The sequence below is a fragment of the Salmo salar genome, chromosome ssa26, assembly GCF_905237065.1.
Source record: "Salmo salar chromosome ssa26, Ssal_v3.1, whole genome shotgun sequence".
Classification (NCBI taxonomy): Eukaryota; Metazoa; Chordata; class Actinopteri; order Salmoniformes; family Salmonidae; genus Salmo; species Salmo salar.
This window is the reverse complement of record NC_059467.1, coordinates 21052630-21080091: the sequence shown is the minus strand read 5'-3', so window position 1 is coordinate 21080091 and position 27462 is coordinate 21052630. Positions and strand designations below refer to the sequence as shown.

The following is a 27462-nucleotide window of genomic DNA, read 5'->3' as shown; positions in this document are numbered from 1 at the left end:
TGTTGTTATTAAAATGTATTTAAAAAAATGTATGTAAAAAATATATATATTATGTATGATTTTTTTTATACATGATTTTTCTGGCCGCAGACCCTCTGAAGTACCTCGGACCGCACTTTGAGAACCCCTGCATTAGAGTTTTGGCCCTGGCCCAACTCTATTGTTTTCTGAGCCCATTCGACACCGATGGATGAAGAAGGATGCAGCCGAAATGCTAGGATATTGCCACTATTAACATTTTACCAATTAACAAACCGATCAAGCTGTTTTTGAATAATTATATATAATGTCGATACATGTTCTACAGTTTTTTCACACCACTTTCTTTTCGTTTTCCCTCTTGCCTTAGCGGAGTCGAGAAAAAAAGTAGTCCCGACATATTGTGCTGTCCATAAAAATAGTTTTGCCACAAGAAAAATAGATTGAACAGTTTGCTTGCTTTTTGATTGTGCTCAAACCATGACAGACATGACACTGCAGCACACAATGCTCTCTGTCTTTTAGACAGATTCAATTAATAAGGCTAACATACATAGGGACAAACAGGTTATAACTGTGATACTCTAACGTCTTTTTAAAGAAACTAGGCCTACTCTGGGTCAACATTTTCCATTTACTGTGGGCCAGAATTATGTCCAATTAGTTGCAACCACCTTAAAGTGATTTCTCTCTTTCCCACTCTCTCTCTCGGTCCATATGCATTCATGTCTCGGTCCATATGCATTCATAGGCTACTAATTTATTCATTATCCCACTTCTGACACCAGTGTAGCGAATTCAGAGGTCTCAAATATCCCCAGACTCCTCCACCAATACCTTTCATCACACTAATGCTCTGATTGACACAATTTACAAAATCTGTTTTCGATCTATTTGTACTAGTCTCACATGATTTTGCCTAATGATTGATTAAGATAGGCTAAATGTAATATGATGGGTCTTCTCAACTACTGTCATCTCCTACCACTCCGCGTGGTGTCTGTAGTGGGCTAGGCCGGGGATATCGTTTCACGGTTTTCAGCGGAAGGATACAACACCGAATGTCATTGTGGTGCTGAGGTTTTTGCGAAGCAAAAATGTCTGTCTGCCTAAGGTTAACTCGCAAGTGACATATAGGGGATATTTTGCTAACTATTACAACCTAAACCACTATTTTACAGTATTTGAGACGCGTGACAGGAAAACGAAGCTCCATACTACCACACCCGATCGCCCTAGTTGGAATTTTAAAGGGGAAAAGGTAAAATATTGTAGTGAGTTTGTCAAAAAAGGTTTCGGACTGGGTGAAAGAAGTTGGGATACAAGAGACTGGAGCTGGTATGGAGTAAAGGGTTGGCATTTGCTTTACTACTTTTACTTGAAAGGGCGTTTTACACAGCCTAAATCTGTAGCCTACAGCATATTGGTGGATTTTCTGTTTTTGTTTATCATGCAAATTCACTTTCTATTTAATAACACATCGAATTCGTGGCTCATCACTGACTATTGCAAAGCAACATATTGTATAGCCTATCACTAGTCCGTGATTTAAAAATATACAGTAGGCTAGTTAGTTTGTTACTTAGTCTGTTGCGGAAGATTGATACAAATGTAGCGTTTGGGGAGTCAGATAAACATTTGAAAAACGATGCTGCAGGTCTCAGTGTGTCACTGGTGTTACACGCAGCGCCAAGCATTTTCAATGTGCCTGTACCATTCCAAATAGATGGCATTTCCTTACCACGTATTGGTTACCTTTTCCTTTTCATTCTGTTCAGATTACATAATGTGCAATAACATTTTCTAAAAGGGAGCGTTCAACCGTGGATGACAAGGGGTCAATTACAATTACTTTAATCGGTTGTTGCAGTAGCCTACCTTTGATCAATTAACTCGCACAGCAATGTCAAGGGTCACTGTGCGGATTTATTTTCGGAACCGACGTGTTCTGGGAATATTCCTTGTCAACTTCAGTCGGGAAATCTAGAATGAGATTGCACTTTACTGAAGTTCGTTATTGAATGGATACTTTTTTTAAATCAAGGAATTAGGACAATAAAAAAACAATAATAATTGGACCTAAGCAAACAATCTGTTTCTTCTTTAGGTCTAAAAATTGGCAGGATGAATCCTCAACAGCGGATTACCGCAATCGGCACAGACAAGGAATTGAGTGACTTGCTGGATTTTAGCGCGGTAGGACAGTTATCTATCTATCTATCTATCTATCTATCTATCTATCTATCTATCTATCTATCTATCTATCTATCTATCTATCTATCTATCTATCTATCTATCTATCTATCTATCTATCTATCTATCTATCTATCTATCTATCTATCTATCTATCTATCTATCTATCTATCTATCTATCTATCTTTTTATAATGTTTTATTTTTTGTTATTTAGCCCACTTTATTCTGTATCAGTCAATGTCTCGCCAGTGAAGAAATTGATTATGAAACACAGGAAGTCTGAATAGCTTGTAACAGATGCCGGATTATCAAAGGCAAAATATTAATTTGTCTCAGCGTCACATTTTTCAGACCATTTCTTTTCTTCTGGTAGATGTTTTCTCCACCTGTAAATAGTGGGAAAAACCGACCAACCACCCTTGGAAGCAGCCAGTTCAGTGCACCAGGTAGGATTTTATCCCAGAAACCTATTTTAATATGTCCTCTGTTCTGTTCTGTTCTAGCCCTGGTCCTGTCTCTCCCCCTGTTGTGTCTTGTCTAACCACTGCTGTTTGAAATCTGTTCATATGAGTGTTCCTGATGTCTCCCACTGAATTTGGGATATTTGTGTTATTCATTTTGTGAAAAGCCAAAGGAGGAAGGTTTCATATTAAACATAGTATTACTATTAATTTCCCGCCTTAGCGGTGTGTGTGTGTGTGTGTGTGTGTGTGTGTGTGTCTGTGTGGGTATGCACTCTGCACATCTGGCATGTGAAACATGCCAACTCCACCTGGAATTATCGTAGACTGACTGCTGTAAAGATGTGGAAATAAGGAATGGTTTAGCCTTATTTTACATATGTGAAAGAATGCTTATCGACCTAACAGCTCTGACAGTGTAGTATCATTGTAATTAGCACTACTTTATAACCCTTCCTTGTGTTTTGTGTGCAAAAAGAGCTCTGTGGCTTTTTCACATACTCATTTTCTATTGATTATGACACAAGATCAATTTTGCTCATATTGACAGTGGGGCATTGATTGTGTTTGTGATATATTGCTCCCTAGATTTGTGCACCATATAAAAGCTGTACCAAAGATATCCAATGTCTATCAGTTGTGTAGTAAGTACAGTATGGGGTTACTTCCTGTTCATCAAGTGGTGTTTCATATGCATGTGTCCTTCCCCTAGTGCTGAGCTGTTGAAAAAGGCAGTGAGTTCCTCAGCCCCAGGTCCCTAAAGACCTGGCCATTCATGTGGCCTTCACACATCTATCTCTATCTCACAGGCTCAATGACTAGAGGACGTGAGCTGATGTAGTGTACTTTTATCCGGGAGCATTTCTCATGCAGAAGTGGGCTGTTTAGGCTGATGCATCTTGCTTCATTTTCGTAGATAATAAGTGTTGCTTAAATTCCCTGCTTTTATGTGGATCATTTCTTCGCTGTAAAGGCTCCAGGACATGAATCCACAGCACAATCAAGCATTATGTCGCCTCAATACTTGTTTTACGTAAAGCAACAAAGCCTTGCCTTGTCGTTAGTTCTAAAGGACACACTTTTAGTGGAAACAACAGCAAGACAATGGACTGAACAGCAAGACAATGGGGCCAAAAGGGAGCTTTTGTGAAAAGGCTGGGAAGTGTTAGGATGTTTGTCAGAGTACTTTACATCCTCACTTCCCATTCTGGATGCTGTCTCCACAGAAGTAAATAGCTTGGGATCCAGGTCAAGTCAGTGCTGAATTGACGCTTTAAGTACAGTGCCTTCGGAAAGTATTCAGACCCCTTGACCTTTTCCACATTTTGTTAGGTTACAGCCTAATTCTAAAATTGATTAAATAGTTTTTTCCCCTCATCAATCTACGCCCCATACCCCATAATGACAACGCAAACACAGGTTTTTAGAAATGTAAGCAAATGTATAAAAAATTAAAAACAGAAATATCACATTTACATAAGTATTCAGACCCTTTACTCAGTACTTTGTTGAAGCACCTTTGGCAGTGATAACAGCCTCAAGTCTTCTTGGGTATGGCGCTACAAGCTTGGCACACCTGTATTTGGGGAGTTTCTCCCATTCTTCTCTGCAGATCCTCTCAAGCTCTGTCAGGTTGGATGGGGAGCGTTGCTGCAGAGATATTTTCAAGTCTCTCCAGAGATGTTCGATCAGGTTCAAGTCTGGGCTCTGGCTGGGCCACTCAAGGACATTCAGAGACTTGTCCCGAAACCACTCCTGCATTGTCTTGGCTGTGTGCTTAGGGTCGTTGTCCTGTTGGAAGGTGAACCTTTGCTCCAGTCTGAGGTCCTGAGCGCTCTGGATCAGGTTTTCATTAAGGATCTCTCAGTACTTTGCTCCATTCGTCTTTGCCTTGATCGTGACTAATCTCCCAGTCCCTGCTGCTGCAAAACATCCCCATAGCATGATGCTGCCACCACAATGCTTCAACGTAGGGATGGTGTCAGATTTCCTCCAGACATGACGCTTGGCATTTAGGCCAAAGTGTTCAATCTTGGTTTCAGCAGTCCAGAGAATTTTGTTTCTCGAGGTCTGAGAGTCTTTAGCTGTCTTTTGGCAAACTCCAAGCAGGCTGTCATGTGCCTTTTACTGAGGAGTGGCTTCTGTCTGGCCACTCTACCATAAAGGCCTGATTGGTGGAGTGCTGCAGAGATGGTTGTCTTTCTGGAAGGTTCTCCCATCTCCACAGAGGAACTCTAGAGCTCTGTCAGAGTGACCATCAGGTTCTTGGTCACCTCCCAGACCATGGCCCTTCCCCAATTTCTCAGTTTGGCTGGGCGGCCAGCTCTAGGTAGAATCTTGGTGGTTCCAAACTATTTCCATTTAAGAATGATGAAGGCCACTGTGTTCTTGGGGACCTTCAATGCTGCAGAAATGTTGTGGTACCCTTCCCCAGATCTGTGCCTCGACACAATCCTGTCTCTGAGCTCTAAGGACCATTTCTTCGACCTCATGGCTTGGTTTTTGCTCTGACATGCACTGTCAACTGTGGGACCTTATAAAGACAGGTGTGTGCCTTTCCAAATCATGTCCAATCAATATAATTTACCCCAGGTGAACTCCATACAAGTTGTAGAAACATCTCAAGGATGATCAATGGAAACAGGATGCACCTGACCTCAATTGCATGTCTCATAGCAAAGGGTCTGAATACTTATGTAAATAAGGTTTCTGTTTTTTTATTTAAATTGTATTTTATTGTAGAAATGTCTAAAAACATGTTTTCACTTTGTCATTATGGGGTATTGTGTGTAGATTGCTGAGGATTGTTATTTATTTAATCAATTTTAGAATAAGTCTGTAACGTAACAAAATCAAGGGGTCTGAATACTTTCCGAAGGGAAAACCTAGTCAGTTGTACAGCTGAATGTATTCAACTGAAATGTATCTTTCGCATTTAACCCAACCCCTCTGAATCAGAGAGGTGCGGGGGGCTGCCTGAATCAACATCCACGGCACCCGGGGAACAGTGGGTTAACTGTCTTGCTCAGGGGCAGAATGACAGATTTTTACCTTGTCAGCTCGCAGATTCAATCCAGCAACCTTTCGGTTACTGGTCCAACGCTCTAACCACTAGGCTACCTGCTGGCACTGTATATACTTGCACTTTCATAAATCAGTTTGAGTAAAGCATTCACTGCATTCATAAGTATTAACAAATATACAGAGCATTATCAATATATATCAATTTGAGTCTGTTTACCTTATGTCAAATATATTCCCAACCGTCCTTTAATAGCGCTCTATGTAGCTAATGCTATGTAAAGTGCTGCTGAATAGGCCTACTTCTGTTTCGGTGATCATACTTTCCATTTTGCCCCACCATAAATAAATATAAAATAGAATGTTGCTTCAATTCAAGTGTTACAAAGGAACTCCTTTTCTGAATTCCTAATGTGAGAAGTGGGAGAATTGAACTCAGTAAACTCTGCGGTGTGCTTTAGAATTTAATATAGCATGGCATTCATGGACATCATGTGACCAGACACATTTAAGCCTGATGTGTTGGGCATGCATGCTGTGGCTTCCAAAATAGACCAGCATCAGCATGGTGCTTTTTGTTTAGAATAGAAAAGAAATAGAGCCTGTTCATAGACTGTTTTTCCCATCAAAGCCCATCGTCATGGCTGAAATGCCTGGTGGTATTTATTTAGTCAGTAAGAAAAGTCACAAGAATTGAGCCATGTTTTGTAGAGGCTTATGTGGATACTATTTTTGTTCTATTTCCACCAAAAGACAGTATGTGGGATCTGTTTTGGGCTGACTCCCCTTGAGGCTCTTTATGTGTGTCAGAGTCACACCTGTCTGTTTCAAGCTTTCCAAGCTTGCTATACTCCTTGACCTAAAGCAAGTAGTAAACTAGAAACCACTGATACCTCAAATGTAATGTTCTGCATGAGGCAATACTTACGTTAACATCTATGTCCAAGCTGCTCAGTTAGCTTGCTTCAGAGCTCACTGTGGCACTTTTATATTTGGAGAGCTATATTAGGAATATTTTCAGATCATGGTTTGCTCTCTCTGTTCCACCTACTTTAGACTTGCTGTAGAAGTCAGCCAAGAATCAGAAAAGCCATAATTATGTTTGGGTTGTTGTTGCTCCTAGAGGGACAGACTGAGGCAAATATTTCTGCTCCTACTGCGGGTTGACTACCTGAACAGAATTTATGATACATTTCTCCTGAAATGTTGCCTTCCTGTAATTATGTTTATTTATCCCATCTTGTTTAGAATGGTCCTAAGTATTCCTGGTTGTCCTGCAGTCAATTCAAAGAATGTGCCACATGTTAACATTCACTTGTTTACAGAATAGATGAAGACAAGTTGTACAAGGATGTTACAAGGATGTCAGAACTGTTCAATTATATTTACAGTACTTTTTGTGAATATAATTTAAATAATATGCTTGTGATAGACTTACACTGCAGTTTCCTTCCACTTGAGCAAACTTTCTCTCAGTTTAAAGCTCTTTCTTCAGCTTTTATCCCCATGGATTAGAAAATATTATTATCTGCTGATTAATTATTAATACAGTATTGAAGAATATGACTTATTCTCATTCATAATTATTAAGCAAGGATTGTTTTGTTCAGTCAGAAGACTTAGAACTTGCAGAAGTACCCAGCTTGCATTTTAAGATAATTTAACACACACAAAAACCTCTCCACTGTACATGTCACAATGTGTGAAGATATAAAAGGTGACAAAACTCATCTTGAACGCAGCTTATCTTCAAAGCATTTTCAAAGGATTTGGAATGTTGTATTTTTTGTTTAAAGCAACTGCTAAGTCGGTCTTCAATTTAAGCATGCATTTTTCTTCTAAAATGGATTAGTTCAAACAGATTCAATATATATAACCACAACAGTAGCTTTCAACTGAGGTTCTCAAAGAAGGACTGAGCTAAATCTTTTATTTTGCTCATGGAAGCTGTTGTACTTTGAGATGCTTCTCACTCCAGTTCTGATTTCATTTCTCATAGGCTCTCATTGTTTTGAGTGTTTATTTAAATCCACATCAGATCATCTCATTTTAGTTTGTAGTCTTAGAACTCCTGTTTTACAAAAGCGCGTGAAAAAATTCTAGACTATATTAAAAAAGAAAGAAAATGTTTTATTTCATTTTTAGAAATATGATCAGGTCTTATAGCAGGCTTTAGTTTGATAAACCTCATTTCATGTTTTAAGCCTTTGAGTGTATTGCTGAAGGAATCCTTTTCTTCCTGAGACGTCAGTTTATTTTTAGATAACCTGCCGGCTGCTCTGTGAACCATTGGGCCACAGTGCGTTTGTGATGCCTTCAGATGGGTACCCTCCCCTGGCAGACTGGGCCTCCCGCCCGCCACTGGAGGGAAGATTCAGGGAGAGTTTGGACATCTCTCATTTATGTATCACAGGTCAGCTCCTGACTTGGTTATGGAGAACTGTGCTGTTGCCATAGCGATGAAAGTCCTTTGAAGGCAGGTGACTTGGCACAGCTTTTGCATGTTTTTTGCAGGTCTGCCAAGAGGAAAAGCATTAAAATAATGTCTTCAGTCACCCAATATGCAGTAGATTACTATCAGGCTTTTCCTAGACTGTCATTATTTTGATTGAAGAAAGTTGGTGTTGTACATCTGACTTGGCTCCTTTGATGTGGATTCCAATTCATTTTTCAAATGAGCTGTTTATTACCATGTATTTGATGTTGTGTTAAGTTGTGAAGGCACTTAGTTGGTGGGGACCAAACAACCTTTATTGGTACTTGAGGCAGCTGGATTTAAAACCAGGCAGAGATACATTTCTATTCCTGCTTATCTGTGCCTGACCTCTGGCTGATGTAGTCTGAATGGACAGTGTTAGGTGTTGGACTGAGGTAGTGAGTTGTATATGTATGTATGTATGTATGTATGTATGTATGTATGTATGTATGTATGTATGTATGTATGTATGTATGTATGTATGTATGTATGTATGTATGTATGTATGTATGTATGTATGTATGCATGCTTTGGGAACACCTGCTGCTGAAGCACAGGATGTCTGTTCATTTTAAATCTAAACTCCCAAATACAGTACATTGATGCTGACTACTCTGGACTTAAGTGAGCATGTTGATGTAAGGTGGAAAGCACTCCTCAGAGATACAGAGTTGCATTCGTCAACCATGAAGCAGGCCTTGACACACACGCATGGACATGTCACAGAGAGAGAGAGAGCATTAGCATTAGCTACCTCCATCTTGACCAGTAAGGACTGGCCCTACCCTCTGAGGACGTATCTGGGGGCAGCAGCGGGAGGAGGAGGGGTGGGTTGTCCTCTTCTAATGATCTGAGAGCCCGTGGCCATCGCATGCAGCCGGGCCTGCCGTGTGGTGTCAGTGATGCGCCTGGGAGCGTGCAGGGCTTCGATTGGGAATAACAGAGTAGGGGTTAGTGGGAAGGAATGAGTAATGATCCCCTGTTTGATCTACCAGGCTCCTGTGGGAGTCAGAGAGCCCTGGACAGAGCATTACTGGGGGTACTCTGGGGAGCTGCTGGGATGCTGAGTTGGGGACTGGCCCTTTACCAGTTGAACCATATCTACTCAGGATCTCAGAAGGAGGGAGGGATGCAGGCTAGGAGGGAGTGGCCACCCCTCTATCACTGTTTTTATTACAGCTCCCTCTGCCTACCTAGCTGTTTGGGTTTCTTCACTGGCTATGTCCTATTTGTGTTTGAAGATGGAAGGTATGATAAGGAAATTGTCTGTTTGGTCATTCTGTGCAGGTGTTGAGGGGAGGGGGATTTAAATGCAGGAATCAGACTATGTACACCACTGCCTTGCCAAAAAGCATACAAAATAATTGTCCTTATCAAATAGATTTCCATCATAGGGTCATGTTTTGTTCTAGTGGTTTTAAAGATCACAGAATGGATTGTTGCACAATGGGGCATCTCTGTTTCTTTCACTCTTTCCCACACTCATAAATGCTCTCTCTCGCGTAAACACACACGGCACACGCGGCACGCACACTCACACACTTTCTCAGGTGCTGTGGCTAGTTTGTGAGGATAACCGTGACCTGAGGCTTGATACATTTGTCAGGATTTCCATTTCAGATGTAGAAAATGCTGATGAGTCCGAGTCATTGTTGTGTAGGCCTAATCCCTCAGCAGTGGCTGGGCCAGCCTCTCCTATGTATAGATTTAGTTGCAACTGCATTTGCAGTGAATGTGGCATGTTATTTTTAGGTCTAAGGTCTGAAATATTTTGTTGCTGTGCTGTGCAAAATACCAATCAAATTGAGATTCAATCTCTCCTCTTTTAAAATACTTGAGGATTACTGCGTACCACTGATTTGTTCCTGGTTTTAATTTGTCTTTTGAAGGATTTACAGTAATAAATTAAAGACGACGGACTCAAGCTAAATCTTTTGTAAAGCTCTCAACTTTCAATTCTTGCAACCTCATTTTGTTTGTTACCATGGTAATTATTGTAATGAAGGGAAATAATATTCTCTTTGGCTTTGTTACATTATTGAATGAGGTAGAGGAAGCAGTTACATATATTACATCCTTTACATCATAAATGGCAATGCATTAACATTTTATTGCAGATTAATAAAATAACAGGATTTGAAGGAAATACTAATGACACTGCGTGCTTTCGTACCATTTTTCTCATTGTGTCACGGCTGTCAGAATGATCGGACCAACACGCAGCATGGTTGTAGTTCCACATCTTTTTATTTATAGTGAAACGTTGCAATACACCAAATACAAAAAACAAACCGTGACGCAGAGAGGAAAACACACTACTCAAAATTAACAACCCACAAACCCAAAAGGAAAAACCCCCTACTTAAATATGATCTCCAATCAGAGGCAACGAGGACCAGCTACCTCCAATTGGAGATCAACCCCAAAAACAACAACATAGAAATAGAAAACCTAGAACACAAAACCTAGAAATAGAAAACCAGAAAACCAACCAAACACCCCCTGTCACGCCCTGACCCATCTACTATAGAAAATGACCTCTTACAAGGGTCAGGACGTGACACATTGTCTCTCAGCTGGGAATATGTTCCCTTCCTGCAAATCTAATAATTATTACTGAACTAGAAGACTGAAATATGAATCACTTATTATTTGACAGTTAGGTCCAGGATACTTAAAATAGTTTTTTGATTATTTGTTCTAATCAACATTGATCAAAAAGGGTGATGAAAAGTGAGTTAATAAATTGAGAGAGCTTGTCGTTTTTCCAGCCTCCTTTTGTCCCCGTCCCAGGATCCTCTCTGACTGTGGAGCAGATGGAACAGCAGAGGGTCACTGGTCATGCACTCTGATTGGCTGTCACTCACTTTATTACATCATTAATATCGTCCCATCATGTTAATTCACTTTTGATACCAAAGAAGGGCTCTCTCACTCCCACATGTTCATCTCCATCACTAGAAAACACGTCACGAGGAAGAGAAGATCACACAAGCCCAAATGAGTCAGGAAAGACTGCTGTCCCCCTGCTATGAGTAGCGTGAGAGTAGCTTGCTGTGCTGACAGCCCTGCCATTGGTGTCAGGGCCAGGGGAGAATGAGGGAACGTTTGGCTCCGGTGCAGTCCACTGCCTACCAGGGCCTGTGTTATATTCAGCACTGCTGTTGGAGGCAGAGGAGTGGGACTCGATGGTCCTTCCTCTGCCATGTTGGCTAATTTATGGCCAGGAGCACAGGAATGAGAAGGGACTCTGTATCAGAAGCTATATGGGGGAACGCTAGCTACATTCTTCATTGTGTTTTCGTGTGCTTTCATTTCAGTAAAGATTGAAGGGTGTGTGTGTGTGTGTGTGTGTGTGTGTGTGTGTGTGTGTGTGTGTGTGTGTGATAGCACTCAGCCCTCCGATGAGGGATCTGATAGTGCTGTTAGAACAGTCATAAGACACGACTCTGATTAAACCTACTAATGAGCAGCTCAATAAAACTAAGTCCTCCTGATGTAATAAACACGCTGCTGATTGCAGGAACCCGCTGGTGTGATAGGCTAATCCTTTTGTGCTCCAGTGTTTGTTTCACCCTAAAAAGATCCACGCACGGTGAATGAATAAAGAGATATGACTTGTCTGCTTGTACGACCACACGAGGGCACTTCTCTGTGGTTAACCTTTCTGCTGAGTGGATTGCAATTTGAGGGTTTTTACAGTACAGGTTCTAGAGTAAATTGAGTCTGCAATTATGAGTCTTTTTTTAAGTTTATGTAACATCACTTGAAATATTATTGCATAGCAGTATTAGAGCACTTAGCTCATTTAGTCTGCCACTGTGCATAGTTAAACTGTTTCTCAACCAGTTCAAGGCCTTTTGCCATTTGAATGAAATATGAGTGGATTTTGTGTTTGTAAACATTTTAGATACACGTTACTAACAAAAAACCTAAGGGAAATTGATTTATGTTAAATAAGAAACTCATTTATTCTGCATAACTACTGCACTCTGGCAGTTTATGTTATAGCAGAGATAAATTCCTCATCTCTTTAGCCTGTGTGCTCCAGCTCCTCTAGAGGAAAAAGCACCTTTCCTCCGTAAGCCACTGTGAACATATGGCGAGGGGCGCAGGCAGCAGCACAGGAAGGAAGTGTGGAAATTGCAGGGAATGAGAGTTTGGATTAATGCGTCTGAACTGGGCATACTCAGACAAATTCAGCAGAGCTGAACTGCCAGGACCCTTCAAGGCCCCTCCGAAGTGTCCCAGAGAAACAGAGATAGCAAAACAAACATGAGCCCCTCTGCAGCTTGAACAGAGGGAAATTGCGGTTTCTCCTTCGTGCCTGTTAATGACATGAATTTGAAGAGGCCATCGGTTGTGGGTTGTGTGTGCTCAGCAGGGGGACATTGGGCAAATACTGCAGCTTCACCGGCTCCATACCTCTGCCTACCTAGAGATATTTCTACAAATTAAAATCACTAAGCATAAAACAAATGATGAAATTGATAGTAATTATGGTCTAATTTGATGACATTTGACAATGTTGATATTAGGCTTGGGCGATATACCGTATACTGGGCTATTTCCAAATACTGACGCTATGATTTTCAATATATATATAAAAAATAATTTTTTGGGGGGGGGTCGCGTGGGCTGCCGAAGTGCGTGCTACCCCCCTGCTTATTACTAATTATAAGTTAAATATAACTATAAGAAATCTAACATGTATCAAATAATTTATATCCAGCTCAGGGCTCCAGCTATGCATTTGGTTTGCTAACTTGCTAGCTAAGTGGCTAGATGTCAAGATCAAGCTTCTTGGTTACAGCAGAGACATACAATCCCATCCTAGATCAAGATCCATGTTCCCTAAATGGTTTTGTGCCAGGTGTGTGGGGGGGGGGGGATTAGCACCCCTTGTGTGCACATTCGATAATACTGTATACCCCGGTATGGAGAAATGGTATGATGGTATGAAAATGTGGATACTACCCAAACCTAGTCGATATCCCATTGAAATGCTTTTTTATAAAAAAAATGTATTTCTCTGCACACAGTCAAAATGTATTTTTTGTCTACTTCCATGTGAGTTGTGAACAGTTTAGGGTACTCCAACACACACACAGCCCCAGTGAGGGGTTGTCCCTCGCAGCGAGCTGAGCCAGTCTCCATGTGACATGAGAGAGTAGCTGTTAGATTGGAAGTGAACAACCGAAAATAGCTCCCTTCTTTGCATACAGTCAAATCAGCTCAAGCTGTGCACGGTGGCAGACTTGGTTGCTTGGTTGCAGGCACTCTTGTTTGATGCGTTTCATTAAAGATACCGTGACGAATTCAAATGTATATCTATCTATCGCTACAGCATGTCTTATTAACCTGCCTGCTGCCTGCCTTACGACTGTTTGCTCGGAGTTGGAGGGGATCCCGAAGGAGAAGCGTCTTGTCATTTGCTTGTCAAGACCTCTGTCTGTGACAGGGCTTTGTGGATGACTGGATCTCAGTGCAGAGAGAGAGTCTGTCTAATGAAGACACTACTGCACTAGCTCTGACAAACCTCTCATTGCTACATATGTATGGGGAAGTCAATTTTTACATTGCACAAATTGGACTTAATTCAATTAACAGGCTGGTGAGCTCTTCAGAGCCTAGGCAGTTGTAGTAGTGGTAGTCTATTATAAATATGAATTGTGAAGGGGTGACTTTTTTGGTCCGATTTTTATAATGGTTACTACTGTATGTGAAATAATCACCGTGTTGTTTACTTATTTTAACAATGAATCAAAAATCCATTACTATACCTGATACCTTCATTACTTTTTGACAAATGTCAGTTGATCATTATTTAAGATTCTGAGAATGTTTAGTTTATTATTTTAACCCCACTGTAGATTCAGTCATGTAAGGTGAAGTATGAGGCTAGCTTGTTTACGTTTTCTTTCTGTATTGATGTTTCACTCCTAGACTATGTCTAAAGGACGCATTTCCTCTCTGAGGAGGCACAGCACAACTGGTAAAGACATGGTAATGCCTTGGCAGCCACAACTGTTTGCCATCATTTACGATGTTGCTTCCCTGTAGGTCCGTATTGATTGCAGCCCGCAGTGATTCCACAAGCGATGCCCGCTTGGTCTGAATGTTTGGTTTCCTAGCAATTTGGCAAAGAAAAACTGTGTTTTCAGTTCTGCCGAATGACTTGGACATCGCTTTGTGATGTCACGTCTGGTGTGCTTGTTGTTTTTTGCAGTGGTCGTTCACAGTTGTGTGAAGTAACAAATGCATTTCTTTTTTCAGTGGGGTTTGCCAGAAAACAGGGTCCGTTTGAACAATCGGTGCGGTGCCCTTTTGACTGTATGTCTGAGGGGATGTGGACCCCTGCTCAACAATTAAACTACAGAGGAGAGCAGACATTGCCAAGATAAATATTTGCCCTCCAATTCAAGGTTGTGTTGACGTGTTTGATTTGAGACGTGGAGGATATCACGTGTTTGTTCCTGACAGTCAGTTGGCAGTGATGGAAGCTCCGGTTCCCCACGCTGAACACCTCTGTTCACTAGATCAGAGTACTCAGAACATAACAGCACTGCTCAGTGGCTGTGGGATATGTGGTTGCATGTGAGGTTACTCATAAGGCTAAACATTAGCTGTTCAGGCTACCTCATTTAAATGATGCTGTAGTTTTTATTTGTATTTTGCACTTTGACACAGTTCCACTGTTTAGTGTGGCTTATTTGGATTAAAGGTTCTCACTAGCTCAATCAGAGTTACAATGAGTTGTTTGTCTGTATTCAGTCTCTATCCATAAATCTGTAAATAAACAATGTTGTAATTTCTTTGATGTACACATTTTTTTCTTCTTCAAGATGTTGGGTTTCCATACAGTTATGTAGCAGTTACGCAGTAAGATAGCAGATGAAATGTAGGAATGTTAGCTACTAGCGTTCAATTGTTGTTTGACATTTTTACTGTTGTGACAATCTCACTTAAAAAAAAGAATTCAGTGCCTAGGATGTTGTGAGAAAGGGTGTGATTTTAACGATGCTCCTAAGCTTCTCTTCCGAGCTCCTGTGTAACCGTAAATATATTTGCCACTGATTTCTTTAAATAGTGCAGATAGAGGTGTTGGTATGCATTGAGGAATTGATCACACATATGTAGTTCAGCTAGGTCTAGGCATACATGTAGATCAGCAAGACATTTCCTGTCCTTATTTTTGGGAGATTGTTTTCCTCTGAAGAAACAGTAACCTCTGAAAGGATATTAGCAGAAAACGTCTTTATTTTTATAAACCAAAAAGATTATAGACACTAGAAATGCTTTTAGTTGAACTTGTTTTGTTGATGTTAAAAGCTGGTACAAGATGTTTTTATTCGACTATTCTAAAAAGAAAAGAAGGTTCTGGATCTGACTTTGTTCCTAGGCTGCATCGGCTCGCAGAGACTACAATGACTACAAAGACTACAGAGACTACAAAGACTATAGAGACTACAAAGACTACAGATACGACAACGACTACAGAGACTACAAAGACTATAGAGACTACAAAGACTACAGATACGACAACGACTACAGATACTATAGAGACTACAAAGATGACAACAACTATAGAGACTACAGAGACCACGGATACTTCAGAGACTTCAGAGACTACAACTATTACAAAGTCAACAGAGACTACAACGACTACAGAGACTACAACGACTACAACAACTACAGAGACCACAGATACTACAAAGACTACAGAGACTACAATGACTACAACGACTACAGAGACTACAATGACTACAACGACAACAGAGACTACAACGACTACAACAATTACAGAGACTACAACTACTACAAAGACAACAGAGACTACAACAACTACAGAGACTACAACTACTACAAAGACTACAACTACTACAAAGACAACAGAGACTACAACAACTACAGAGACTACAGGCAAATGAGTACCAGGTTGTGTGTCAGGCTGATTTTGAAATGCACATCACAAGAAGGACAGTGACTGACTGTGATCAGTTATTTTGATTTTGTTTTATTGCTAAGGACTTCCTAAAAGTATGCCAACCTAAGACCTCTCCTAGGAGTTAGTCTCCTATATCCAGAGTGCCCTTCAAATGTTATTTTAATCAATGAACAAAGAATTGCTTTGATTTCTTCCTAAATACTAAACAGAAGAAAAGTTAAAGGAGGATATCTAATGACTGCCAGACTTGAAAACAGGATAGACAAAGATTTGCACACAGAGCAGTGCCGTGCCAAGTTAAATCCATATTTAAATCCTCTACTCGACAGACACTGCATGTAAATGAACATTCTTTGGCATAGGTTTATGCAGTGGGGGCACGCCAGAGAGCAAAATCCCACTCTAGTCAAACTGAAGCATTCATATCTGCATAATGTCTTTGTCTATTTCCTGTTCAATTCTATAATTGAGAACTAGGGTTGTGAAATAATTAGAGAGTCTTTGCCACACACACATGCACGGCTGACAATGCGGCTGTCATGCAGTGCAGTATGATTCCATGTTATGTGCGTGACCAGTGTGTGAACAGTGTGTGACCAGCGTGCTGGGTTGCGGAGTGGAGTGGATATATGATGGAGTTTGTTCCAGAGCAGAGCTGCCACAGATGGGGCTGACAGGACTGCGTGCCATACCTCTGAAGCCTCTCTGTTCCCAGCAGCAGGACATGGGCGCCCTGTTCCATATAACCTGTTACACATGAAACGTGATGAAAGTGATGAATGGTAGGTGAAAATGGACTGTATTAAGAGCAGATGAGACCTGGATGATATTACAGACAGGTGGAATTGATCTTATAATACATTTGTCAGGCTACAGTAATAGTATGCCTCTGTCTTTTATCTGCTTAACTGTTGGTGTGTGTGACCTCAGCTACTGTAGCAGTGTCTCATGACGTTGGTTGTCAGTGATTTGGTGGATGGTTAAATGGAGCGGCTGACTCATAACAGTAGAAACCACAGAGAGACAGTTCCTTCCTTCCAAGCCAAATGGAACCGATCCGAGTCCATGGGCCACTTTCTTTCAAACCTTGCTGTCTGTTAGCTTAGAATTGACATCACAGATGTGCATTTAGATATTTCTTCCAGAGACATTAGTAATGCATTCCACAGTACAAATATAACACAAAAAAACGAATTACTCCTCAGAGAAGGACTTCCCTGTGCCGTAGATATAAAAACCTATGTCCTTTTCCCTAACATTTCACCTATCAATAGCAGCCATATTTACCTTCATCAGATTCGATTGAGTGTTTCGCTAGAGAACAAAAATACTCCTGAAGAAACGGCTTAGCACAGAAGAATCAAAAACGACATCTGTGCAAATACCACTGGTGTTTACATTCATAATATAACCAGCATGTTCACACATTTCTATTTGTTTGTTAACCTCCTGTAGAGAATGCTTAACAAAATGTGTCATGTTGCTATTCCGTAGATGACTATTTTAGTATTATCTCCTCATTTGAAGACAACTCTACCGCTCTATGTTTGTCTCAATCAGTGTGAAGCATAGTGATATTGTGTTGTCCCTGGCTAGTGTAGCTATATCTGTAGTCGTGTGTAGAGAGAGGACCCTGGAGCCCCAGGCAGGAGCTGGCAGTCAGGACAGAGACTAGAGACTGGAGGTGACAACTAGTGCCCTAAAGAGCCAAGCACGGTTGTGCTACAGCTAGTGTGGAGTACAGCGTTTCCCCCTTTTGGAATGTTATATTATTATGTGTAGTGTTAACATGTTATTTCACTTTTGAAAAGTGTGTTACTGTGTATTGCTAGAGTATGCCAATGAAGGTGCCATGAGTTGAGTTGAGTTGAATTGACTGCTGCACTCTGTGCAGTGCTGCCAGCCTCACATTGGCTGGCCTCTACATTGTCTTTGGCACGGGGTCTAGCCCGCACATTGTGATTGTGTGATGTTGGCCAAGCTCTTTTTCACGGTGGAAAAGTCTACTTCTCTCCTCGCTAAAGGGCCTGTTTGTTCTACTCATGCAAATGCAGATAGCTGGTGTTTAGTGTGTGCCCAGCCATGCGGTCAAGTGGCACGGTTCAGGCAACCGAAGACTTATGTTTTTTTGTCACTAACATTTAGAAATTTTAAACAAATGAAAGTGGATTACAGGTCCTCTGAGAGTCTGTGTTATGGTTTAAAGGTTTGTTTACTCCCTGCAATAGCTAGATTTGATTCATTGTATATACAATTCCTTGAAATCTGATCTGTTATATTTGAGGGCAAATCAAATGAATGGTATTGCAGTTTTCTGAAGCAGGGTGAAATGACAAAGGGAACAATCAATAACTTGCAAAATGTTGATGTTACTCCCCCTCCTGCAATTATGTTACCTACAAAACAATATTGGCTCAAACAGCGTGAAGAATCTCAGAATCGTATCTCTTTACTGAGCAGGCCCCATAAATGTAATTTTGAAGGTCAGATATTATATTTGTTCATCACATAGCAGATGTTGAATTCATGCAATTGTGTCAACTTTATTGATTTATTTGTTTATATATTATTTTATTTTGCTGTCTTTGGAAACATGGAGTTTTTTAAAATGAGTTTTATGAAGTTTCAGTGCTCAGCTGTTTTGACAGTGCTGGACTATACATCACTGCCAAATCATCCAGCTCTAGTGCTCTGAAGCACATTTTGAGCATGCACACATGGTAAGGAGTGCACATTTTTTGGTCCGTGATTTATGTAAACCAAAATAAATGACGCCGTGAAAATGTGCCTGGCACTCGTAAAGCAGCACAGCCTTTGAATAGAGGAGGTATAACAGATTAGTCACTTTCTTCTACTCTTGCTCTGTCGTCTGTCCTCCTGCCAAGAGAATGGCAGCATGCTCGCTCGCCCAGGGACAGACACGACTGTAGATGCACTGTTATGTCTTTTGTTAAACCAGGCCCCTGGAGAACTGAGAGGCCGTTGCTATGAAACATTAGACGTGTGAAATATCTCTGCCCTGTTTGATTAACTGCAGCCTTTGCCTTTGATTCAAGAGAGATCATAAAGAAATGTGAAAAACAATCACTTTTGGATAGCAATTCAACTTTGCAATTCATTTGTTATATCACATTTTGAATAGTGTTAATGTCTAATTCAGTTCCTCTAGGGGTACACTGGTTCCTTTCCTGTGCTGTATGGCCCCTCTCTTTCTGTGTTTGTTTATATGTGTAACGTGTCACTCCAGCTCTGTCTAACTGTTAAATGTCTGTGTGTGTTCTTGTGTGTGTGTGTGTGAGATTAGAGAGAGTCTGTTTGTGTGTGTGTGTGTGTGTGTGTGTGTGTGTGTGTGTGTGTGTGTGTGTGTGTGTGTGTGTGTGTGTGTGTGTGTGTGTGTGTGTGTGTGTGTGTGTGTGTGTGTGTGTGTGTGTCGGTGTCGGTGTGTGTGTGTCGGTGTGGGTGTGGGTGTGTCGGTATGGGTGTGTCGGTGTGTGTGTGTGTGTGTTGGTAAGGAGTCTGAGGACACGGTGCTGATGGAGTTGTGCATCTCTTCTTCTGACAGGTATGGATGAGAGGCCGAGCCAGGCAGCGTCCTCCTGGGCCCCAGGTGGCCAGTCGTCCAGTCCCTCCTACGAGTCCTCCAGGGTAAGAACACCGGCCCACTCACTCTCCGTGCACTCCCTCACCTCACCCCTCTGTCTCCCTCTGCCTGGCCTTTCTGCACCACATCATTTAACACTCATTATATCAACGTTTTACATTCACAGCTCACTGCAGAGGCAGGGAGGGAGAGAGCACCAGTCATGTTGTGTGACCTGTAATTGGCATAATTTTCTTTTCCAGTATGACCTAATTGCATGGCACCAATATCCTCTTAAGTGATGGGTTTAAATATGTTGTCATTTGCATTGGATTATTTGCGCTAAGCTGAAATATTAAGCATTTGTCAGGGGAAGCTGATTAATGTTGTGTGCTTTGGAACATTATGGCTACATTGTGGAATTTCTGAATTGGGGGAAATTACTCCACCATTTGTAGATCTGTGCCAATATTAGGATTTAAAGTGCAAACTATATTTATGGTAGTGGACATCAATGGAAATATTGTTTGTTTTGGTTGATTGCAATTATAACTGTGACTAATGTTTATATTAGGTTATGAATATTCCTTAGAAATTATTTCAGTACCACCAACGAGTGATTAATTAATTCTTTCCATTAGGATTTCCAGACTCATATGAACTATTTTGGCAGTAATTCAAATGTTATTTCAGATACATCATGATCAGTTGCATTGAATTCATCATGCATCATGCAAAAAGATAAAAAATAGAATGATGCATAACATGAAATCATACCACAACTGGTTCGTATGGCATTTCTGTTCAAAGTGTGAATATATATTCTGTGTCTCTGTATTTGTTGTTTGTCTCCTACATCATGGTGGTTCTGGGTGCCCTGTATGAATTTCATTTAACGTCAATCTCCTGTCACTTTCCATCAGAAATCAGTTAAATGTCAGATCTGCTCGGCCCGCATTACCTTGTTTATTTTCCAATGCCCTTCCCGAATGAACCTCTACAGGCTATGGTTCCATCGGCTGCCTGATCCGAATTATAAGATGGAGACGTTTGAGATATCTTTGCTTTAGGTGCATATAAATCAGCGTTTCTGACATTGCAAGGGACGGGCATCAGTAAGCAGACAGCTGCTTGTGCCTCCATACTGCACATATGCACACAAACATGCAAAAACACACACACACACACACACACACACACACACACACACACACACACACACACACACACACACACACACACACACACACACACACACACACACACACACACACACACACACACACACACACACACACACACACACACACACACACACACACACACACACACACACACCCATACCTTCACACATACCTTCACACAGATACGCACGGATGCACACACATATATCAGAGAGCCAGAGAGATGGGGTTGTTTGTCCAGGTTTTACAGGTGTTTTATCAATGTGATTACTCATGTAGGCCAGAGAAGAAGACTTGCTCTGAAATAACCACTCTCATAATATGGGATGGTATTTCTTCTAGTTTCTCTGCACAGCAAATTGCAGGGCCCTCTTAACTTACACCTTATACCAAACCATTTCTTTTGTTATTGGCAGCGCATTCTATTTGGGATATTTTGTAGACATAATTGAGAGTGAGTATGGACACCAAATTGATGGTGAAAGGCAACGTACCTACTATACACTGCCTGGTGTCCAGCCTGTCAAAGGTTCATCCGGATGACTTTGACCAAAGAGAATGGAGCCAATCTCTTTAATCCCCAGGCACATTTGATCTCTGCCTGCACCACTACATCTGCCCATTCATCACTCTGTCTGTCCATACAGACCACGGTGTGCTATGTCTTTGTGTCTCTGCTGCCCCACACTCCTGCTCCATATTCACGTTGAAGCAGTGTAGCTAAAATGCAGTTACAATGTTCACTAGCAATGTGCTGAGTGCACAGATAAATAGCCTGCAGCAGCACACATGCACAGATACTCTCTAGGTGTTGAGTACTACTTGGTTGTTATCCAGTGGTATTTATAGCACAATGTTGCTTATTCCCAAATAAGAGGAAGGACGTCCTCTGATTTTGAGATGTGGCTTAGATCTTCATCTGAGATTTGATTTGGATAGACAGGGAGTATTAGGTTAAGCAGTGTGTTTCTAGCCATAGAGCTGAGGCCCAGCCGGAAGACAGGGAGGAGTCTAGGAACAGAACGCTTTAAATCCATTAAACAGTAGATAAGCACTTATCTACAGTTCAGCTTTTGTCTCAAAAGTCGTATTTCCATAATTCTCATTGTAATGTTTCATAAATTGTGCTCAGCAACTCATACAAAGCAAGGTTTCCCAGAATAAATGCTTTTCGGAAAAGCGCGTTTCTGTTATTCAAAGAGTTCAGTGTAGTGTGTCTGTCCGAGCGGGGCCTGCTTGGGTGCTTCAAGGTAGCAGTGTATGATTAGTGGACTGTGAACAGACTCCAACCCTCCGTGCTGACCTTGGCTTCCAGCCAGCCAACGTATCATGGGCAGTTGTGGCTGCAGGCCATCCGCCTGACAGCCGGGGCTGTGCCCACCGTCACCGCAGGAGGCCCCGCAGCCCGCACGCCCCAGCCCTGCCGCGACACTCACCCCGCACACGTCCATCACGCCCGTATCATGCCTCCCCAAGCCGCAGCCACACATTCACCTGGGACGCCACACTCCATCTAGGAGATTACTTTTTAAACGCTGTGGCGAGGGATAGGGGCAAGGCAGGAGCTGTGGCCTGCATGCCTAAGTAGTGATTTGACAGTTATGTAGCCGGCGGTAACTGGCCCCGTTGGTCGCAGTGACAGCATGTGTTAGTGTCTGGGCCGACGTAGCCGAGCAGTGTTTGTAAATGATGAGGGTTCTGTGATTGATGATCTAATGGTCCCAGAGGAGCAGACACAGGGTGGGCTGGGTAGTGTGATCTCACCCTGACCATTATCCCCTCTGCCTTTCTTCTCTCTGGCCTCCCTACCTGCCCCTCCTCGCTGGCCTTTTCCAGCTCTGTGGCAGCTGTCTCCACCAGGGAAGGAAAGACCAGGAGGACTGAGATGTCCAGATTAAGTTGTTCATTACTTACTACTCTTTGTTTTATTTGGTTAAATGTCTGTTGAAACACACCTGGGGAATTTGTTTTATAGTGCAGGAGAGGTTTGTATGGGTTGTTGTTGCCTGCCTTGTGTGTGTGTGTGTGTGTGTGTGTGTGTGTGTGTGTGTGTGTGTGTGTGTGTGTGTGTGTGTGTTTTGGAGCCTCTCACAGGGGTGGTGTTATTAGTGAGTCCGTTCATGGCGTGATTAACGGGGAGCGCGGCCTGGCAGGAACACAATGGGGAATCTCTGTGGATTCCCTCGACACAGCACAACACTCCACTGCCTTTGAAATTACTCCATCACCGTCTGCTCACAAAAAAGATGGATAACAAGATTTACTTTTTTTACTGTATGTTGAATGCAGAAGGTACGAGTTGGGGGAAAAAAGCTTTATAGAAATTCTCGTCCAGTGCTGCTCGGTCCCTCCGGTGGGAGTTAATGTAGTTTGGAAGGACGCATTTGACTGGAGCGCAGGAGGATTTTCACAGGGCCTGGGATTAGCACTGCTACACAGTATATTTTATTGCAGGGGACCCTGAGTTTTCAAAGACCATACTGTGACCGATATTTAGACCTAAGCTCCTGAAGCTGATAACTGTCATGAAAGGCCGCAGGAGAAAAAGGCAATTCTTTAAGCTGCAGGTACCTTGGTAGGATGGAGAGCGGCAGTTTTTCCCGTCATAGGATATAATACCCTGTTATTAAATGTTTTACATTAAAATCATTATTGTCACAGTATATAGAGGTTTTTAATTATCGTAAGTGAGTAAGATTTGTTTTCATTCATAGACCAAAAAATCCTTCAAAAAATAAAGCTGCATGTGTTGATTTTAGTGTTAGTGTTGCTTGGCAACGTTTTGAGACTTGCTGTCTTTGGCTTAACAAATACACCACCTAGAAGGGTTATGGGGGAAACATTTTAAAACTTATCTTGGAAATGGGTATTGCATTTTATGAGAGGTTTGCTAGAATCTCTTGGACTGCTTCATGACAGCCTCTTGTAGGGCATTTGAAGATGAATCCCTGCAACTAAGCCTTAGAATTGACACAAGTCACTGATGCTGTTATGTATCCATTTGGACTAAGGGTTTTTCCTAATCGTTTTCATCCATATGTGAATGTGCCTGTTTGTGCATCATGCATGTTCTGATCCATGTAATGTATGTACAATTAACATGTCAACATGTCTTCTCTCAAAAAGCCCATTGCCTCTTCAGATCCACAGAACACATGTGCATCATTAACCTTGTATTTTCTAATCCTGAAACATGTGGCATGTGCGTTGACAGGCTGATCAGGGTTCTGTTTTACTGCTTTTACAATCAGTCAGAGATTAAAAAAGTCATTTTTAATGACGGAAAGGAGAAAAATGTACACTTTCAGGGGACAGTTGACCAATTGTGCTCTCCTTCCTCAGTAATTAGTGTACTGTCATAGCACTCAATTAGCCAAGCAGCCTAATAATGTGTTTAATACTCTGATCTCTCCCCCCAGGGTTTGGCAGACAGCCCTCATTATGGTGATCACATGAGTGACAGTCGATTAGTGTCCCATGAAGGATTGTCCCAGACACCTTTTATGAACTCCAGCATAATGGGTAAGTAGGTGCTTCTCAACGCCTCACACCCTCACATGCCCACAGGTCTCACAGATCCATTTTATTAAAAAAACTCCCTTCAGCCCTGTGTGGACAAGGCATGTCACGCATCAGGAAGTGGCAGCCCCCACAGCCTCGCTAGGTCGGGTGTTTTTCCACTTCCTCTCCCCTTCTCTCCTCTCACTCTCTCCTTACTTCACCCTCTCTCTCCTGCTCTCCATCTCCCTCTCTCCTCCTGTGGTGACCGTCTTCAGAAGTTGACCCTCCCCCAGGGTGGAAGTCACGCCATCAGTACAGTTTTCCATCACAAAAGACTGTCTTCTAGCTATCAGAAAAGCCACCGGCAACTTCCAGTGGCAGGGGAGGTGGTGTCTAAGGAAGGGGGGTTAACCAAGCAGATGTGCCAGAGACCATTTCATACAAAAACAGCCCACCATCACCATTGTGGGATATCATTTAGGATTTCTAATAGATGCTTGAATGGCAGGTGATCTGTGATGGTTTATGCAGACTTAGCGTTTGGTTTGTTAAATCATGCGAAACCTGATTGTGCTGCTCTGATGTTGCACCACCACTTCCATTTGTCTGCTACCAGCAGCAGTATGATAATTCCCTTCCAAATAAAAGCCTTTATTTTGAAGCCAGTAGTGACTCCATTCAGATTGGGATGCTTTGGGAGATTTACGAGATTGAATTTACTGTGCTGGTCCTTTGCCATCCCAGTATATAATCACTGTTGAGTATGAACAGATAAGAATGATGATCACTGGTTAAAAAAATCCCCATCATAAAACCATATTATAGATTTATCAAACCTAAATGGTGGGTTAGAATTTCTAAAGGTTATTTATTCCCCCCTGATGTGATAGATACATTCTAACAATTAAAAGCTATATATTACACTGGCCTTTCTCCTGGAGTCATTGTGATGTGTTAGCACATGACAGTTTTATGGGCAACTGAATCCCCGGCTCATTGTAAGATTGCCCTGGAGACTGGTTGCCATGCAAGGTGGATAGTTTACGGATGGGTGCTGGTGCAGGAGACGACTGAAAATGAAATGTTATCTTTGTGGGGATTGATCACAGGATGCGTTTGGGAGGGGGGGCTCCTCTCTGTTCTCCGGCTCTGGCTGTAATTATGCTTATAAGTGGCACAATATGGAAATGATCTGCTGCAATGATGTGTCAGGGCATTAGACAATCTGATTGTGGGCCTAAATAGCTTGTGCTTATCAGAGGCTGGGATTGGAAGATGAGCCTGGTCTTCAATACAATTGAATTTCAGCAGTAATATCTGGGATTTCAATGGAATTACCTAGTTTGGAGCGACCTTATTAAATCAAGCCTGAAAGGTTATTCCTCACCAATGAAAGAGGTGGAACACGCATGCAGGGACATTATACAATTATGCATTACAACTATACACGGGGCATTTCCAAGGGAACCCTCTGGTTGTACAGTACTACGTGACCCATTTCTGTTTGATCTCACCATTGGAGTTTTAAAACCGAGCCATGGTCATCTAAATGGATTATCTTAATCCAAATCTCAATGGTCTGCAGTGTCCTTCGACAAACATTTGGATGATGTAGACCCTTTGTTTAGATTCCTCAGTGTATGTGGTTGCTCAAGACATTTAAAATAAGAGAACATGTTTTGAGGGATTGGAAGCATAGGTTCAATAACTCACTGCCACATTTACTGAGTTGTATTTTTGGTATTCTATTTGGTATTGAATAAGAATGGATATTGTTCTGATTTGAGTGTTTATATTATTTAAGTGTGCCTTGCTTTACTGATAGCTCTGCAGGTGGAAAGGAACAATGGTCTTCCTTACTCACTGCTTTGTGTGTGTTCAGGCCCATACAGTCATTGGCTTCGACAGACCTGACTCACAATGACCAGGAAACCTCATTTGCAATGCTTTTGAACAACATCTAAATCAGCTTTAGTTTAGATAAGAAATCTTACCTCCTAAGACGTACTTAGTCGAAGAAAAGCCAGCAAGCCATTGTCCTGATTGTATTGTGTGTGTGCATGTTTTTTTCTTTGTATTTTATTTCATGGTTTGTAAATGGAACAGAGGAGACGGTTGGCTCAGACCTGACTACATCATTCAACCAAAGAGAAGTATGACATGTTGAAAGCAGCTTGGGGTTATTTGAGGTCAGCTATTGTGTATGATAATGAACATGTTACAGTTGTTAGTGCCCAACAGATGGCTGGCAATGACTGTTTATTTGACATTATATTTTAATGACAGTTACCAGCAGAATATGCTGCATGACTTGAATAATGGAGGCTCATTCTAGAGGTCATCTTTGGTTCATTGGGGCTTTGTGTTTGTACAGCTTGGGAATAGTAGAATAACAAATGAATAGTAAACTGTGTTGTAAATATAAATTCAATGAAGCTATTCGTATGTAGCTACATGTATGGAAACAGGAGTACCCAAAGTCTTTCAGGAATCAGATATGAATCTACATAAATAGATGATGATCAGAATTACCCCCTCTTGCCTCATGTGATGGCCTTATTGTCTGTCCCTCACGAGTAAAGCCTGTGGGTTGGAGGGTGAGGAATGTGGATTAGGATGAGGAGAAGGGCAGGGTGACGTGTGAGCTCCCAGTGATGGCACCAGCAGCCTCTCTTGGGGCTAGCGTAGTCCCTGTGTCAGAGCGGGTCAGGCGGTCAGCCCCCTCCCCCAATCCTCTTACTGCACGACGACACATTCTCCTCAGCACGCTACACTATCCATACATACAGTAGTGCAGTATCAGCTTACTGTCTCACTCAGAAGGCCATGTAGATCCCTCTGACTCAATCACTGATTGTGTAGATGACGAGGTGGTGAGCAACATGGACATGCTGCTCATTGTGTTTCCATGTTTGTATGCAAATGCTGCTCCTTGACAAAATCCAGTAAACAGTAAATAATGGTAAGCGGCAAACAAAGTGGGAAAGGATGGAGTGAGTATTGTAATGGAACGACTTGTTCAATCCCATCCAGTGTTACAAATGCAATATTCTTAGTATTTATAACTCCCACTGAGGATCTAGATGTATTAAATAAGTATATCTGTGCTCCCTTTTC

At 41.7% G+C, this 27462-nt stretch overlaps 1 protein-coding gene across 5 annotated transcripts in view; it reads left to right on the top strand.

Annotated features, from left to right (window-relative positions):
• Positions 1-1038: 1038 nt before the first annotated feature.
• Positions 1039-27462, top strand: part of LOC106587346 (transcription factor 12) — a 95026-nt gene continuing 68602 nt past the window's right edge. For 2 of the 5 annotated variants that reach the window (XM_045709109.1, XM_045709114.1), the window contains exons 1-5: positions 1039-1331; positions 2087-2175; positions 2548-2620; positions 19643-19725; positions 24264-24366. In XM_045709109.1, coding sequence (XP_045565065.1) covers positions 2104-2175; positions 2548-2620; positions 19643-19725; positions 24264-24366 — 331 coding nt within the window. In that variant the 5' untranslated portion in view covers positions 1039-1331; positions 2087-2103. The remainder of the gene's footprint in view (positions 1332-2086; positions 2176-2547; positions 2621-19642; positions 19726-24263; positions 24367-27462) is intronic. The other 3 variants (XM_045709112.1, XM_045709110.1, XM_045709111.1) reach the window with 3 other exon arrangements.